General features: G+C 45.5%; 1 protein-coding gene across 2 annotated transcripts; it reads right to left on the reverse strand.

Moving 5' to 3' along the window:
• Nucleotides 1–54: 54 nt before the first annotated feature.
• STK19 (serine/threonine kinase 19) lies at nucleotides 55–12,435 on the reverse strand. 2 transcript variants are annotated; one of them, XM_063123521.1, is made up of 8 exons: nucleotides 12,361–12,435; nucleotides 9,036–9,137; nucleotides 7,606–7,751; nucleotides 4,857–4,952; nucleotides 4,624–4,763; nucleotides 2,742–2,839; nucleotides 1,362–1,509; nucleotides 55–566 (listed from the first exon to the last, which is right to left on the reverse strand). In XM_063123521.1, exons 2-8 carry the CDS (start codon nucleotides 9,118–9,120, stop codon nucleotides 521–523), a joined length of 759 nt encoding a protein of 252 aa, XP_062979591.1. In that variant the 5' UTR covers nucleotides 9,121–9,137; nucleotides 12,361–12,435; the 3' UTR covers nucleotides 55–520. The 2 variants fall into 2 exon arrangements, with proteins under 2 accessions (XP_062979591.1, XP_062979592.1); XM_063123522.1 differs by having other exon boundaries at nucleotides 55–594.
• Nucleotides 12,436–15,750: the final 3,315 nt, after the last annotated feature.

Genomic DNA, 15,750 nt, shown 5'->3' on the forward strand with positions numbered 1-15,750 from the left:
AACAACCCAAGTTCTACATTTTCAGAACACTGCAGTGAGCCAACAAGCCACAAAGAACGGAAAGGAACTGCTTTTAATTAAGCTTCAACGCATTTTCTTAGTCACTCAACACCACACAAACAGGAATGAATTGCCCGCGGGGCATCTTCGATCTTGGCTCTTGTTCCCCTAGACAGGGAGGCATCTCATGCCGCTTCAGAATCCACAGATTATGGCCAAAGGCTGCGCCACAAGCTCCATGCTCTCCTCGCAGTCTCACGGCATGACATAGTCATTACACGGCAGCCAGAGAGGTCCGGCTAAGGTGCTCTTCTCACACAAGGACCCATATTAAGTGCAAAACATACCACTGTTCGTTAAAAAAAAAAAAGTTATTTTGCTGGAAAGAAGTCTTTCTGTTCCCACTAATGCTGGTGGCTCAGGTAGAAGTCCCGGCGCCTGAGGGTAAACTCCGTCAGCTCCAAGGGAGGCGAGTTCATCTCAGGTACGACTCTCCGCTCAACGGTGATGTGGCACACACTTAATCATCGGCCAGTCGGAGGAGGGTGCCGGAGGTAGTTGGCACGCTACGGATCAGAAGAAAGAGACTGTCAGCTTTTTTTAAAAAAAATGGAACGACTGACAACCAAGGAAAAGGATAGTGAAGAAGTATTTTTATAGAGTTATGGGGTTACATCCAGCCTTAGTCTAACTTCAGTCCTGTTCATTTGAATGGGTCTACTCTAAGCAGGACTAATGTTCTACTTCTGTGTACATGAGCAAATGAGCAATAAGGAAAGCCCGTCACTGGACTAGACAGGCCCTTTATTCATACAATCATAGAATAGTAGAGTTGGAAGGGGCCTACAAGGCCATGGAGTCCAACCCCCTGCTCAATGCAGGAATCCACCCTAAATCATCCCTGACAGATGGTTGTCCAGCTGCCTCTTGAAGACCTCTAGTGTGGGAGAGCCCACAACCTCCCTAGGTAACTGATTCCACTGTCAGGCAAGGGCAATGACTTTATAAGTTTTGGAGGGGAGGCCTGGGAGTGCAGATTGGCAAAGGCCACTGAGCGAGTTCATAGCGCGAGTAAGATTTCAGCTGGGGACTTCCTGGCTCACAACTCACAGACTTGGCCAGTAAGCTACAACAATGAATTCTGGGAGGCTAGAAAGGAAAGTTCTTGGATTCTTTGGGGAAAAGAGAAAATGACGTGTCTCACAACACAATCCTACACCTGTCTCCCCAGAAACTGAGTTCCTCTGAGGTCAGTTGGTGGGAGGGGGGACATACACATACTCCCAGGCAGGGCTATGACCCAAGGGACCGACCAGGTAGGATCTGCGTTTCTTGGGACGGAAGGGGCAGGAAGCTAGTACCAGTCAACCAGCTGGGCTCCAATGATGTCGTGTATGTGGTAGGGAAGACCCAGTTTCACGGCACTTGGGGCTCGACGGTTCTGCAGATCAGACAGCAAAACCTCCTTGTATTTGGCTTTCTGGATCATAGCCAGCACGGCTTTCCTCCCTGGGAAGAGACACAAAAGTCAGCAGGCTGCTCTCTTCAGAGGGTCCCCAGCCTTATTTATTTATTTGCCATTGCTTGGATCCAGATTGAGGCGCGTGCAGCTGGCGTGGCGGAAGCGGAATTCCCCTCTAGACCTACAAAAATGCTACAGAGAGGGCCGGGAGACCCTGCTGAGCAGGGTAAGCGGAGTTGCAGGAAGAAAAGGGGATCCCCAAATCAGGTAGAAACACTTTTTGTGCAATGCTTCCACTATCCCAGTTGCAGGCACCTATAGTTGGACTCAACCCAATATTCATATGCAATGAATGTTCTCTGGGCAGCTTACAATCAGAGTTAAACACAATTAGATTCTGAAGCAATGCTAGAAAAATGGATGCAGCATACAACCAACAATAGAGGATAACTCCCATACAGGATAGCTCACTGCGGAACCCCCAAAATTGCATAGATTTTTAAAACTGCGAAACAATATCCGAAAGAACTAAACATCAGTGAAAGGTTTTAAGATTAGAAAGCCTGGGAAAAGAAGTTGGACTTCTGCCGGTGCTGAAAAGACCACAATGCAGGTGCCAGCTGCATCCCTTAGACTGGAGCATAGGGCCTGCGCTTGCAAAACTGTGCGACGGCTGGTGAAGTTGTCCTGCCTTGCAACAGGACTAGATCAGGTTGCAAAACCAAAAAACCAAAACCCCAAACGATGCCAGGTGCCCAGTCGTAAAGGTTCCTAACTGTGAAGGGTGGGACGCCAGGTGGTCTCTCAGGACCAATCCAGGGGTGGTGGTCAGATGACATCAGGGGATGGTGCCTCACTCCAAATCCCCTCCCCCGATGTTACCTGCCCCCATTCTCTATCCAGAGGGGCATGGAGCAATGGCTCTGTGCTTCTCTCTGTACGGAGAAAGGGACTCATTATCTGCCTTCGCCCACCTCTTGTTGGCACCTGGTGGAGCGCCCCCTCCAGGCACCAGCTGCGACCGCAGCCAGCTTCGCTCCTCCCGCACCTTCCCTGATGGGGGAGGGCGAAGGCAAGGAAGGAGTGAAGGCTCCCCCGCCCCCTGTATTCTCAGAAGGTGCTGTTCTCCACCCCTGGCTTAATACATACGGAACTTCTATCCATTCCCAAGCAGGAGAAGAGGCCCGAGAATCTGAGCTATGCTGCTAGTTCTGGCCCCAAATTTGTTTCCTCCCAAATCTATACTTCTAGTTCTGGAGACGGCAGGAGGCAAACAAACCTTTGATGAAGCATTTGACAAAGCGGCCTGCTCCGGGCACCGCTAGCCACCAGCTCCCAGCATCGCGGACAGTCAGGACACCAGCATTCACCAACTGGCTGAACACAACACAAGGGGAGTGGGGGGTGGAATATAGTTTACTTCATGACTATTTCTTTATTTATTTACTATTGCATTTATATCCTGCCTTTTTTCCTCCAAGGAACCCAAGATGGTGTACAGAATCCTCCTCCTCCTCTCCATTTTAGCCTCACAACAACAACCCTGTGGGTTGGGCTGAGAGTGTGTGACTGGCCCAAAGTCACCCGGTGGGTTTCCATGGCCGAGTGGGGACTAGAACCCAGATCTCCCGACTCCCAGTCCAACACTTTAGCCACTACACCACACTGGCTCTCAGCACCCTTGGCACCAAGACGCAGCTGCACTGGGACGGAGCAAGGGGCAGGGGGAGGAGTCTAAGGAAAATGTGGTTTGGGCGTCCTTCATAAACACCGCTCTTTCTCCCTCAAGAAGCCGCTGGATGTTGGCAATGGGCATAGCAGATCCACGCAAGTTGTTACCCATCAAGCGGAATACAGCCCTCCAGTCTGATATGGCAGCCCGTTAATGGCCTAATCAGGCTGGCAAAGAACCAGCAGGCAAGAATATCCATGATTGGTGGGCTTTGTGGGTCACACATTCTGCCTCACCAGGGCTGCAATCCAATGTAAGCTTACCTGTGAGCTAAGCCTCATCTGAATGTGCGGGACTGACTTCTGAGTAAGCATGCTAAGACTGCACTGTCTGATTAACTGATCAGTCAATCCAACCCCTTTGAATTACTTAACGAGGTGCCCTCATTTAATCAGGCAGATTTTTTAAACTAAAAAATATGGCTGTTTTTAGTGCATTTATTTATTTACTTCGACAAATATGGAGAAGGTGGGCACCATCTTCGAAGCACTGCCTGCTTTTTTGCATTAACAGTCTTTTAGCATTTAAGAAAACTATAAAGACTGATCTATTCCGGCAGGCCTATCCAATGGAATTTTAGGATGCTTTTAGAATGTTTTAATAATGTATACTATGTTTTTAATTCAGTTTTATGTATTTTATACTTGTTGTTCCCCGCCTCGATCCAGATGGAGAGGCGGGTAAGAAATAAATTATTATTATTATTATTGACAGAAAATAATTTCTGCTATGAAATTTGCTACCACAAGATGTAGTGATGGCCACCAATTTAGATGGCTTTAAAAAGGGGTTGGATAAATTCCTGGAGGAGGCGAAGGCTATCAATGGCTACTAGCCCTGATGGTTATGGTCTGCCTCCAGCCTCAGAGGTAGTAAGCCTGGGTGTACCAGTTGCTGGGGATCATGGGTGGGAGGGTGCTATTGCATTCGGGTACCCATGGCCATTCCCATCCAGTTGGTCACTATGGAAACAGAACACTGGACTAGATTATCCCTTGGTCTGATCCACCAAGGCGCTTCCTATGTTCTTACAATGGACACCTAATGTAACAGGTGCATGACCTAAAACCAAATCAGAGACCGCTTGAGAAATATTGTCATTAAGTTCTTTAAAAATGTTTGTTGTGCGTTTTATCACTGGTTTTATTGTCTTGTTTTATTATGTTTGTCGTTCCAACAGCATTGCCTATAGGGCAACATATAAATGGAATAGTTCTCATGACAATGATTCTAATGACAGTATTTCTAATAATCCGTGAAGTTCTCTGTTTGCAAAATAAAGCAGATAGATTTCCATTCATGGGTCTGGAGCCATAGAAGAAACCCTTCAAATGCTGAAGGGGAAAACAGCCACAAAACAGGACACAAAAGCTGTTTGCACAGCAGGGATAGGAAGCCTTTCAACCCCATTGGGGAAACGCTTGCTCACGTGATGTCCGTGTCGCTGAAGCCAAACTCCCGCAGCATCCGTCTTTTGTCAAAACTGATGTCAGGACAGGAGGTGAGGACAGAATCCAGGAACTTCTGCACCGTCCTGGCAAACTCCTTTCCAGACACAAACTCTAGAACCTGGGAAGGGGGGGGGGAGAGTTGTCAAAACCATCTTGTTGATTGGCTTCACCCCTCCACTCACCCCAGGATCTCCCTGGACAGACAAAAGACCTTTGATTTATAACTGTCCGTGAACGCCACCACCAACGTGTCCGCATCAAAGCCGTGCTGGAACATCCGGATCTGGCCCTCATCTTTCAGCAGGCTCTGAGGAGAGAAGGGTTTTTTAATCCACCTATTTCCAAAGTCAGAGTTCAGAGACAAGCTTGAGAGTACTCCTAGATACAGCCTTGTCACTGGAGGCCCAGGCGGACTCCATAGCCCAGAATACTTGGGGTCAGCTGTGGCTGATCTTCCACGTACAGCCTTGCCTGGACAGGGACAACCTAGCCACAGTAGTGCATGCGCTTGTAACTTCCCAATTAGATTACTGCAATGCATTCAACGTGGGGCTGCCCTTGAAGATGACTTGGAAGTTGCAGCTAAAGCAAAATGCAGCAGCTAGATTGCTGACTGGAACATTTCATTGAGACCATATAACACCGGTCTTAAAGGAATTGCACTGTCTGCCAATATATTTCCGGTTGGAATTCAAGGTGTTGGTAATGACGTTGAAAGCTTGGGACCTCGATGCTTGAGGGAGTGGCTCTCCCTATATCTGCCTGCCCGAGACCTGAGATCTGTCGGAGGAGCCCTTTTCTGTGCCCACCAATGCGAGATATACGCTATGATGGGACAAGCTCTGATGGGCTTTCTCTGTTGTGGCACCCCGGCTGTGGAATGCCCTCCCCTTGGAGGCCTGACTGGTGCCAGCACTGGCTTCATTTCAGTGCCAGATTAAGACATGGCTTTTTAACAAAGCCTTTGATGGCTAAATTCACCAGCCGGCACACGGTCTTATTTTAATTGGGTTTTACGGTTTTAAAATTTCATACTGGTTTTAACATATTCATAGTTTAATTTGTTTTAGAATTGTATATTTATTGTTCTGTTTTATATGTATGTTTTTATCTGTTCGCTGCCCTGAGATCCTTGTGATATAGGGCGGGATACAAATGTTTTAATAAACAAATAATAAATAAATGAACAGCCCTTCATTAGATACGGCAAAGGCTTCAAACCTAGGGTGACCATATGAAAAGGAGGACAGGGCTCCTGTATCTTTAACAGTTGTATTGGAAAGGGAATTTCAGCAGGTGTCATTTGTATATATGGAGAACCTGGTGAAATTCCCTCTTCTTCACCACAGTTAAAGCTGCAGGTGTCCTGCCCTCTTTTAAATCTGGTCACTCTAGTATAGCTCCTGCAGCTTTAGCTGTGGTGAAGAAGAGGGAATTTCACCAGGTTCTCCATTTTATTTATTTATTTATTTATTTATTACATTTTTATACCGCCCAATAGCCGAAGCTCTCTGGGCAGTTCTCCATATATACAAATGACACCTGCTGAAACTCCCTTTTCTATGCAACTGTTAAAGATACAGGAGCCCCGTCCTCCTTTTCATATGGTCACCCTATTCAAACCAACATACCCTGCTGCCAGAGTTGGACATGCTGTGCCTGCCACGTCTGAGGGAAGCCACGCCCTCTGGCACCCCAAAGCACGGCCCCCAGCCACGGTGTACTCCCAAAGCCCCCTGAGAGAGGGGTCTATCCACTCCATTCCCCTGAGAAGGTCTGCGCTGCCCCACAGTAGTGAGGAAGGTACAGGCATATAACTCGGCCTACTAATCTCCACACCCCCAGCCCAGCTTCAAAATGTATCAACTGCAAGGCTATGTGGTGGGCAGGGAAATTTGCTCCCCTCGTGGCTGAAGATGATATCGCAGGCTTCAGCGGCGTGGACACATTTAAATTAACTTAAATTAATTCATACATTCAATCAATCAATCTTTATTTACAGTCAACAGACCACTGTTATAGCATATAAGTACACAGACGTTAATAAAAGTACATGATGGTAAAAGGAAAGGACACAACATCTGTACTGTTACATCTACTGTTACTTTCTACTGTTAGTTTTTACTTTCTACTGTTAGTTTTTCCCTACCCTGTGCCTGCTTACCCTACCCTGTACCTGTTTGCATTCTCTTCCCCTCCTTATTGTTTTGCTATGATTTTATTAGATTGTAAGCCTATGCGGCAGGGTCTTGCTATTTTATTGTTTTACTCTGTACAGCACCATGTACATTGATGGTGCTATATAAATAAATAAATAATAATAATAATAATAATAATAATAATAATAATAATCTGTAAAAACGCTGATCAGTAGGTTTAAAATAATGGTCAGACATCCATGCGTGGTCTAATGAGAAGAGCCAGATTCAAAAATTTGGCCACTTGCTCAGTAATAAGCTTATTGGTCCTCTGAAGTAAAATAATCATAAGAGACTCAGGAGAGCGGCCGGGGAAACGCTGTTCAATAGGACATATTAGGTCTTTCCTGGCCTCTTGATAGCAGCTGCAGTAAAATAGCACACGCAAGATGGACTCCACCTCGACGTCATTACAGGGGCAGCATCTAATATTCTTTGGGAATTTCTAAATAATCCTGAGGGCATACCCCGAGGGTGCCTAGGTTTCACGGTCTTAGCACTATGGCACTGATGGATAGGTAGACACACAGCGGCCTCTTAAAGATTCTACTATCCAGATGTTCCACTGGAAGAGCGAGAATTGCTTCCATGGGGCTCCCACTCATTTCCCATCCAGGCACCAATCAAGTTCACACCTCCTTAGCTTCACACCACTGCTAAAGGATGCCAGAACACCTAACAGGGGCTGAACGAGACCATAAGACTCATCAGGAGGGTGGGTCTGAGGACATCAAAACCAAGGTGGGTGGGTGTGTTTCTTACCAGGTGCCTGTCCACAGTTGTGCGGTCTTTGACGAGACTGTAGATCTGGTGTCTCAGAATCAGGGGCGGCAAGGAATCCTCAAATAATTTGCGAGGGAAGAGAGACGCCAAGTACTGGAGAGCTGCGTCGACGGCCCCAGGGCCCTCTGGGAAAAGAAACACAATGCATAAGACCCAGGAGTCCCGTCACCCTGCCTTTCCCTTAAACAGGGGTGGGGAACCTCAGGCCTTCCTGGGGCCCCCCGGCTGGCCACACCCTGCTCTGCTGGCCCCATCGCTGTTCACCAACCAACGAACTTTGGGTGTTTTCCCAGCTTTTGCACATTTTCTCCCTCCCTCCTAGAAGATAAAAATGTATGTATGTATTTATGTATTATTGCATTTATATCCCACCTTTTTTCCTCCAAAGAACCCAAGGCAGCCTACGTAATCCTCCTTTCTACTTTATCCTCACAACAACAACAACCCTGTGAGGTGGGTTGGGCTGAGAGTCCGGGACTGGCCCAAAGTCACCCAGTCAGTTTCCATGGCCGAGTGGGGACTAGAACCCGGATCTCCCGACTCCCAGTCCGACACCTTGGCCACTACACTACACTGGCTCTCCTAAAGCTTGTTACAAGCAGAAGATCTCTAAGCTACAATATTATTTATTTATTTATTTATATAGCACCATCAGTATACATGGTGCTGTACATAGTATGGTGGTACTTAATCCATTTTTATGCTTTTTATGGTTTTAAATTTTGTATATTTGTTTTTAATGTTCTCTGTTTTAATCTTTGTAAACCGCCCAGAGAGCTTCGGCTATGGGGTGGTATATAAATATAATAAATAATAATAATTTGTTTTGACCCCCCACACACACCCTTTTCCCCTGCCCATCACTAGAATATGGTCCCCGAGAGCTGCTCAGAAATTTGAATTCGCCCCTCACGCCAAACCACGTCCCCATCTCTGCCGTAGAAGACCCTTCCGTACACCATCCACAAATTCTGGCTCTGTCATAGAATCATGGAATAGCAGAGTTGGAAGGGGCCTACAAGGCCATCAAGTCCAACCCCCTGCTCAATGCAGGAATCCACCCTAAAGCATCCCTGACAGATGGTTGTCCAGCTGCCTCTTGAAGGCCTCTAGTGTGGGAGAGCCCACGACCTCCCTAGGTCACTGATTCCATTGTCGTACTGCTCTAACAGTCAGGAAGTTTTTCCTGATGTCCAGCCGGAATCTGGCTTCCTTTAACTTGAGCCCGTTATTCCGTGCCCTGCACTCTGGGAGGATCGAGAAGAGATCCTGGCCCTCCTCTGTGTGAGTATTTGAAGAGCGCTATCATGTCTCCCCTCAATCTTCTCTTCTCCAGGCTAAACATGCCCAGTTCTTTCACTCTCACCCCCTTCAGATGGTGCGTGTCAAAACATTCCCTCCGTTCTCACCCTGTTCTGAGGGCTCCGATCCAAGATCCAGACGTTGCTTCTTGGCCTTGAAAGTATCCGAGATGAGCTGACGCTTCCGCTTCATAAGGCCAGAGGGGAGGGCTAGAGAGCAACAATTGAGTATTTATTTATTTACAAAATTTGTATACCACTCCATATCAGAAACAGATTCTGGAGCGATGAACAGAGGAATTAAAACATAAGAGATACAAAAATTAAAACACCATTAAAATTATTAGACTTCAAAAAAATAAATAAATCAGAATGCCAATAAAAACCGTGGCTGTCAGTTGAGGAAGGCTTCCTAGAATAGAGCTGTTTTCCAGAGGCGCAGAAGGAACACAGTGCTGGTGCTTGCCTGACCTTCAGGAGCAGAGAGTTCCACAGGAAGGGGGCCACCACGCTGAAGGCTCTCCTCCTGGTGGATTCCAGTCGGGCCATAGGTCCATGTGGAATCACCAGAAGCATGTCCTCTAGCAACCTCAGTGACTGGGCAGGTTGATAAGAGAGAAGGTGCTCTCTCAGGTATCCTGGTCCCAAGCTGTTTAGGGCTTTGTACACCAGCACCAAAATCTTAAACCTGGCCCAGTAGCAAAGAGGCAACCAGTGCAGTTCTCTCAGCAAAGGAGTTGTACACTGAAAAGAGGCAGCTCCCGACAACATCCAAGCTATTTATGTATTTTTATTGGGCATTTACTCCATAAGGGTGGGCAACTTGTGGCCCTCCGGATGCATAGCCAATGGTGAGGCATGCAGGCCTAAAAAAGAAAAATGGAAGGTCACAAGTTGCCCACCCCTGCCACAGAACACTGCATGTTTGGTTGTGCTTTCCCCAAATGGCTCCCTTTGCTGGCCTTCCATATTGTGTGCCCCTTCCAAGAACGAACCCTCTGAAGCTCATAAGGATCTTCCAGCCTCTTCTCAGTAAAGCTCCAAGGCCTTCCTTTTTTCAAAGAGCTTTCTGTGGGAAGCCACTGAACTACACACCCTCATATAAACCATCCCACATAGAGTCAGACCGTCATCGTAGTCCTTGGTGCCATGTGAACAGATAAAAGGAAATATTACACCAGTTGCTGGGGAACGTGGGTGGGAGGGGGCTGTTGCACCATGTCCTGCTTGTGTCTCCCTGGCCAACAGCTGGTTGGCCACTGTGTGAACAGAGTGGACCCTTGGTCTGATCCAGCAGGGCTCCTCTTACACGCTTAAGTACTGTACAAAGCCCTCACTTGTGCCTCAGTTTCAGGTTAGGGTGAGGGTTTATACTGGCCCCGCTGCTGTACCTTTAACAGCAGGCTGGAATGTAGAAATTAAGCAGCCAAGCTTATTCCTTGTCGCTTCAGTGTTACACTAGGGAAAAAAACCTTCTTGTTATTTTTTTAAAAAAATAAAGCTGAAACAACAAGCCACGCAAAGCAACAAGTGTCTGAATTTCTCCTATGAAGGCCACACAAGAGAAAGAATCAAATTGGATATTATTATTATTATTATTATTTATTTATATAGCACCATCAATGTACATGGTGCTGTATATATAAGCTCCTTATCTTCTGTGAGACAGGATGCAGTAAACACACAAAAGGAGAACCTGTAAAACAAGTCAGGAGCAGGTCACACCTATGCCAATTAGAATCTTTTAGTCATCCAACTGGATTTTGTGCTCTGCTGAGTCACAGACTTGCTGCTTTCTCTTGCATTGCTGATCTTTTCGGAACACTTTGTATTTAATAGAATCCCAATCTCTCTTGTCATTTTTTTCTAGTCCTGCTTGTTCATCCCTGGCCAATGGCTGGTTGGCCACTGTGTGAACAGAGCGCTGGACTAGATGGACCCTTGGTCTGATCCAGCAGGGCTCTTCTTATGTTCTTACATTCTTTGGGTCAACTGAACTTGACTCCGTAGCCATATCTGTAGGAATGTGGAACCACTCACGTACATGTCCCATTCACATCTAAAACAAAGTGGGGTCTATTTTTACAATAAAGCCATGCATGGGTGGTGTGGAGTGGTGTGAGGGGAATTAGAACCCTCCCTGCCTCACCACTTTACCTCCCTACATTACTTCACCAAGCATTTTTCTCCTCACTTCAGTAGGGAGAAAAATGCACAAAGCAAAAGAGTACAGGGAAATAAGGTGCGGTGAGTGGATGGGCCAGTCCTGCTCACCCACAGGATCCTCTGCAAACTTGCCATGCCAGGGCAGGCAGCCTGGTGCTCACCAGATGTTTGGGGCTCCAGCCCCCATAATCCATTACTATTGGCTATGCTGGCTGATGGGAATTGTAGTCCAAAGCATCTGGACGGCGTCAGGTTAGCCACCCCTACCCCATACCTTGCTCATGGTCTCCCACAGTCTACAACAAAGAACAAAAAGGAGTATTGCAGCTCCTTCAAAACCAAAACATTTTAATAATGTATTATGAAAATTTTATTGATGTACACTGCCTTGGGGGGGGGGGGGAATCTGCCCTGAAAGGTGGCCAAGAAATATTTTAAATAAATAAAATAAATCATGGGAAATGTTTTCATGACTAGAACCCACCTCACTGGATATAACCAGTCTCTTTTTAAAGCTCTTCTCTTTCCCTCCCACTCCGGAGCTATGTCCATCCCTACTACCTTTCCTGTTCCAGCCTTCCATATGCACAGGTTTGCAATTCCCATCATCCCCAGCAAGCATGGCCATCAGAGAGGGGAATGTTTAAACAAGGGTAGAAAGAAGAGCTTGGAAATAAATGGGGGTACATAGGGTGACCATATGAAAAGGAGGACAGGGCTGTTGTATCTTTAACAGTGTATAAAAATAAATAAGAGAATTTCAGCAGGTGTCATTTGTATATATGGAGAACCTGGTGAAATTCCCTCTTCATCACAACAGTTAAATGTGCAGGAGCTATACTAGAGTGACCAGATTTAAAAGAGGGCAGGGCTCTTGCAGCTCTTGAAGAGGGAATTTCACCAGGTTCTCCATATATACAAACGACACCTGCTGAAATTCCCTTTTCTATGCAACTGTTAAAGATACAGGAGCCCTGTCCTCCTTTTCATAGGGTCACCCTAACATACAATACACTGGTCACGTTGCCTGGGAATGATAGAAATTGCAATCCAACACGTCTGGGGTGGGTGGGTAGAGGGACCCAGTTTGGGAAAGTCTGCCCTATTCATATCCAAACTCCCCTTTCCCCCGCCCCCACTTTAAAATCTCCCTCTTTGATTGGCAGCTTATAGATTTCCAAGGGTATCCTCCAGTCCTGCCTTGTTTTCAACTACCCCCTGGATGACGTCACTCTTAAAAACAACCTCCCCCCTCCTCAGTCCTCACCTGCGTCGTCGTGGCCCTCAGTTCTCCTGCTGTCGCTCGGCTTCGAAGGATGACGTCACTCGCCTCCCACCTTTCAACACTCCTGGCCGCCGCCGCCTTCCATCCTTAACGTGGGCGGGAGGAAGAAGCCTGATAGACTGCTCAGAGGACCAATGAATAATTTAGCTTTCCTTCTAAAGCCGCCATCTTTGTTAAGGAAAAAAAGGGCTGAAAAGGAAGGGAGCTAACTCGGTGGCCATTTTGGATGTGGGAAAATAAAGCATCTGTTACTTATGGCAAGGGGGTGGGGCGCAATGGGAGGTAGATCGGGATCTACTGAGCGATCTCTTGGTGATTTGCATTAGAACAGTCAGGGACAGAATTCGGAGAACACGTTAATCAACTGGGGTGGGTGGGTAATAGGAACAGAATGGGAAACAGCCGTTGATTAACGTGTCGTCAGAACTCAGCCAGGGTTTCTGACTCAGTTTTTTTTAACAATAGCGACAAAATAAGCCCCTCTCTAAATTACATTGCTAAAACGCGGGTAACTGGAGGAGATTTTTGTGTGGGAATACTAGATCCATTCAATGTTGTTACTCAAAACGAACACCTGGGCTCAAAACTCCTAAATTCTAAATGTACGTCTTCTGCACCATTATTATTATTATTAATTTATACAGCACCATCAATGTACATGGTGCTGTACAGAGTAAAACAGTAAATAGCAAGACCCTGCCGCATAGGCTTACATTCTAATAAAATCATAATAAAACAATAAGGAGGGGAAGAGAATGCACCAAACAGGCACAGGGTAGGGTAAAACTAACAGTATAAAGTCAGAGCAAAATCAAGTTTTAAAAGCTTTATGAAAAAGAAAGGTTTTTAGCTGAGCTTTAAAAGCTGCGATTGAACTTGTAGTTCTCAAATGTTCTGGAAGAGCGTTCCAGGCGTAAGGGGCAGCCGAAGAAAATGGACGAAGCCGAGCAAGGGAAGTAGAGACCCTTGGGCAGGTGAGAAACATGGCGTCAGAGGAGGGAAGAGCACGAGCAGGGCAATAGTGTGAGATGAGAGAGGAGAGATAGGAAGGAGCTAGACAGTGAAAAGCTTTGTAGGTCAACAGGAGAAGTTTATATTGGATTCTGAAGTGAATTGGAAGCCAATGAAGAGATTTCAGAAGTGGAGTAACCAGGCTCCATTTACTGGATTTCTGGGGTCTATATAGGGTGACCATATGAAAAGGAGGACAGGGCTCCTGTATTTTAATAGTTGCATAGAAAAGGGGATTTCAGCAGGGGGTCATTTGTATGCATGCAGCACCTGGTGAAATGCCCACTTCATCCCAAACAGTTAAAGCTGCGGGAGCCCTTCCCTCTTTTGTATCTCGTCATGCTAGGCAGAACACCTGCAGCTTTAACTGTTGTGATGATGAGGGAATTTCACCAGGTGCTGCATGCATACAAATTACATCTGCTGAAATTCCCTTTCCTACACAATTTTTAAAGATTTTTTTAAATATAAATTTTATTTATTTTTAAATTATAACCAAAAATAACAAGGGGGACAGCTGTTATATAAGAATAAGAAAAATTAATACAATTTTAGGGGGGGGACAATACAAAGGTGAGCAAAGGGGGGAAAGGGAGAGAGAGAAAATAGAAATAACTAAACAAATATAAGAAGTAGTAAGTGTGCTGTATGCTCTTCATTTATTGTTATAATGTCCAAATGTTCAAAGCTGAAGCAGGCATATATTGTTGTAAGTCCGGTTGTGACATATTTTGAATAAATCTCCACCATGTAGCATAAAAAGAGAGCGGTTCTGTTTTTCCTTGCATTAAAAGCAAACCAGGAGTTGTTTTTCGGATATTGCCACAGACCATATATTTCGGTACCATTCCAATAAGTTCAATTGTCCAATTTTTTCCATTGCTGTGTAATTGGCGAGCCGCAGTAAGAATAATAATAAATCTTTACATTTCAAACTTACATTAGATTCTTTGTATATTAATAATGAAAATAATTCTGGATCATATACAATCCTTTCTCTAGTAATAACCATTAATTCTCTACTGACATCCAGAATCCCTGTATATGTGGACAAGTCCACCATAAATGAAAATATGTGCATTCTCTTCCCCTTCTTATTGTTTTGTTATGATTTTATTAGAATGTAAGCCTATGTGGCAGGGTTTTGCTATTTTATTGTTTTACTCTGTACAGCACCATGTACATTGATGGTGCTATATAAATAAATAAATAATAATAATAATAGCATAAACTAAAGATGCAATTCTCTTCCCTCCTTTCCCTTCCATTAACATTGCTTGTTCTAATCCTGTTAAGGTTCTGAGTGCATATGTCTTTATGTTGTGATCTCTGAGGAGGTGGGATCATTGTACTTCTTGTAGCCATCCTAGGCCTAGGTCTCCTAGATCAGCTCTGAGTTGTTCTATTGCTTTTGGTTTATCCTGGGCCTAAAAATCTCTCAATCGAAAATATCCCTTTTTCCCCCTTTCAGAGATTTTAGTGACGATAGTTGTATCTAAATTACCTGGATATATTGTAATGGGGTGAGGGGAGACCACACTGAAGACAGCCTGGATTGCCACTTTTGTAAAAATAGTCTTAGTGTATAGATTTTGGATATTGTTTGTTTTTATAGGTTGAAAAGACAAGGCCCATAAAGGGCCCATGTTCAACATTACTTCTTCCAGTTTTTGTTTGCCTCCATATTGATAAAGTGGAGCTGCCATAACTGAAAGGCTTCATAAAAAGGCGAAATCTGCCCTTGGCCCTCCAGCTTGAAATGCCTTTGGGAAGGTTCTTCGCTGGCTCCTGGAGAGACTTGGGAATTTCCTCCTGTTCCCTGTCCCAGCTGAACTTTTCCTAATCCCACTTCCGAATCCCACTCTTCAGATTCAACTGGGAACCTGGGCCCTATCCTGACAGTAACGGAGGCGAGGAACTTTGTTGTGGGAGATGTCATGGTGGAGGTTATTCAGGCAGGGGCTTCACCCATCACATCGTCAAGCACTCCTTCCACTCTAGTCATTTCAAATGCCTTTTGCCAATCCACACAGGGAAGGTTGGCACTGGAACTGCTTTAGAGGTCAGGAAAATTGCCACAAACTAGGCCTTTAAACCGGATAAAGACAGAATGTTCCAGCGGCTGGCGCACTCAAGCAGATCTAACAACTAAGAGTCTTGTGGCACCTTAAAGATGAACAAGTTCATGCTGGCATAAGCTTTTGTGGACATTGTCCACTTCATCAGATGCATGAAATATTATCCTGAGTTACAGGTAATATATATGGTGCTGGGGGTAAAGGAGCGAATTGCAAACAGTGAAGACAGAAGGAAATTAAAAGCAGAAAATACTGACAGTGACGATCACATCCCTAACAGCAG

Source organism: Elgaria multicarinata, chromosome 3 (genome assembly GCF_023053635.1).
Source record: "Elgaria multicarinata webbii isolate HBS135686 ecotype San Diego chromosome 3, rElgMul1.1.pri, whole genome shotgun sequence".
Classification (NCBI taxonomy): domain Eukaryota; kingdom Metazoa; phylum Chordata; class Lepidosauria; order Squamata; family Anguidae; genus Elgaria; species Elgaria multicarinata.

Bases quoted from the DNA above. Each gene is read 5' to 3' on its own strand.
- STK19 (XM_063123521.1), bottom strand. From the start codon at position 9,120: ATGAAGCGGAAGCGTCAGCTCATCTCGGATACTTTCAAGGCCAAGAAG. The intron at 7,752-9,035 runs GTGAGAACGGAG...TTCTTTTCCCAG, and splicing joins ATCGGAGCCCTCAGAACAGG to AGGGCCCTGGGGCCGTCGAC. The intron at 4,764-4,856 runs GTCTTTTGTCTG...CCCCCTTCCCAG, and splicing joins CGGACAGTTATAAATCAAAG to GTTCTAGAGTTTGTGTCTGG.